General features: G+C 44.4%; 1 protein-coding gene across 1 annotated transcript; it reads right to left on the reverse strand.

The window, feature by feature from the left end:
• Positions 1–343: 343 nt before the first annotated feature.
• Positions 344–1,625, reverse strand: LOC119656210 (zinc finger protein 347-like). The gene has a single exon (XM_038062601.1). It carries the CDS (start codon positions 1,552–1,554, stop codon positions 382–384), a length of 1,173 nt encoding a protein of 390 aa, XP_037918529.1. The 5' UTR covers positions 1,555–1,625; the 3' UTR covers positions 344–381.
• Between the last annotated feature and the right edge of the window lie 755 nt (positions 1,626–2,380).

Here is a 2,380-nt window from a genome sequence, read left to right on the forward strand (position 1 = left end):
CTCGTCGGCGTGTGAAGCTCTAAATGATGTTCGTAGTAGAATCGTTTTTCGCATAATTCACAGGAAAGGTTGCGGATATTCAGGTGATGTTCGATGTGGCGGTTGAGTTCGCAACGCTTTGAAGCATTGATCACACCGATGTTGTTCCTTCTAATTGAGCTCCAGCGCCTCCTCGCTTTCATAGTATATCCCACGAATATTACACGTAATTGATTCGGGACCAAACTGAATTTTATTTCTGAACTAGGACAAGGTCGAAACTTGTTGCTGGTGTCGCCCCCACTATGCATTACATAATTATCTTCTGTGACTTTACTTTCACATGGCGATAGGCCGTTTGTCTACAGTAGTCGGTCGTATGTCATCTTGGCATGATTTAGATTAATTGAAGTCGACCACCTCATTTTCGGCTTTTACATCCAGTTCAACACTCGATTTGGCAATTTCTGTACCTAATCGCCTACTTTTAACCGGCCGCCTACCCGAGTATTCTCCCTCCTTATTTGCGCGTCGCCTTTTCGCCTTTTCCGGGGAACTTAGCTTTTCCTCATTGGACAAATTAGTGGATTTTATTTGGAGGATATCGTTTGACTTTTTCCGCATTCTTAGATGGCATTCTATGTGGCGGTTGAGGTCCCTATTGCAGCGGAACATTTTGGAGCAATGATCACATCGGAACTTGGGGGTGTGGTTGCGGGTATGATACCTGCGGCTCTGGTGCGAAGGAAATCCTTTTCCGCAGTGAAAGCACTGATACGGGCGACTTTCTGTGTGTGTGCTTTCATGTGCTTTTCGGTCAGCATATTTTGGAAACTTTTGGTAACAAAACTTGCATTTCAGGATGTTGAGGTCGTCCTGTAACACTTGGGGCAGGGTCTCGTGTTCACTAAGGTGACTGTGGAAGCTCTTCCTGCTCATAAAGTAGCGATCGCAGAGGTCGCAATAAAGTTTTGGGTTTTGCGGCTTCGGAACAAATTGTTCGTGATGACGTTGATGGTTGGAAAGGCCCTTCTTGTTAATGAAATGCCGTCCACACGGTAAGCAGGACCATTTACTGTCAGCTTGGCCTGTATCGCATTTCTTTTTCAGTTGATGCCTCATCAGGTTTCTCTGATTTGTATAGGTAGCTCCACAGCTTTCGCATGGAAAACGCTTTACCTTATTGGATCTTATTTGGGTGCTATCATTTGACTCGTTCCCGGTATCCGTTAAAACAGGCGAATCGACAGGTTCGAACGGTGTTTCCACAGATAGTTCTAGAGTTTCCTCATGGTTGTAGTCCTCCTTCTTGAAGAACTCATCATAATGATTCTTCCGCAAATGTTCTCCCATGAGATGCAAATTATCATGGAAGTTCACATTGCAAAATGCACACACCAAGATGAGATTTCCTCCGAGTAAAGCGAATACTTCCCCGCACTTGACCTTAAGGTTACTTTCCAGTTCCTCAACCAGTCCATCTTCGAGTACTTCTTCCTCTACTTTTATGTCATCATAGGCCATGAATATGTTTTCGACTTTCACTGTTTGGTTTATGTGTGATTCTTTCGACATAGTGCAACTGATGGCGGTACTAGCAATTCCTTAAAACACAAGCCCGCAAAGAAACAACTTGCAATGCTTGACATTCGAGGGTAAACACTATAGTTGACGGACAGAATGAAGTTCATTCACAATGGATGTTTTGCTAATCCTCGACTGCCTGCAATTACCGCCAAAGGTCTCCCACGCCACTGGGTCACTGGAGAAGAGGAAATCTTAAATGATGTGAACGGCTTAATTTAACGGAAGTAATTAATATCTTCCATTTTCGCATTTAAGGTAAAGTAGAAGTACAGTCGGAAACGAGCCGATCAACCATGGGATAACTGGGGCGACATGCTCCATGACCTAACAATCGAAAATAACAGTGAGCTTCTTGAGTTCGGATGCAGCAAAGTTTTTGTGATTTTGGTAGCCAAATATGTCGAAACATTAGAACACAGTTTCCTTCGGGCACTAACAGAGATCGCAATGATTTCAGAATTGTATACTGCTTCACGAAAGAACTTGCATTTCGTTTTGAGAATGAAGAGGGGTCCTAAGTCCGCATCAACTTAATGCAGGACCGGACCAATTGAGGAGCAACTTACTCCTTCTTTTCTGGTCCACGGACCCCTCGCTGGGCCTGCACCCAAACTTTTTTAAAAAAAGTGAAGTGACGGCGGCTTTACGGTTTCTTACCAGGACAGAGGCAAATCGTCAGACGCTGCCTCACCTCTGCCCTGGGAGCAGCGTGACCGTAGCGGCTCGCAGATGTTGAATGCTCCTTTATATAATTCGTAAAACACGACATGCCTACGAATTATATTGAGCGCAAATCCGCCTTGCTGACCAATAT

This window comes from Hermetia illucens, chromosome 4, assembly GCF_905115235.1.
Source record: "Hermetia illucens chromosome 4, iHerIll2.2.curated.20191125, whole genome shotgun sequence".
Classification (NCBI taxonomy): Eukaryota; Metazoa; Arthropoda; class Insecta; order Diptera; family Stratiomyidae; genus Hermetia; species Hermetia illucens.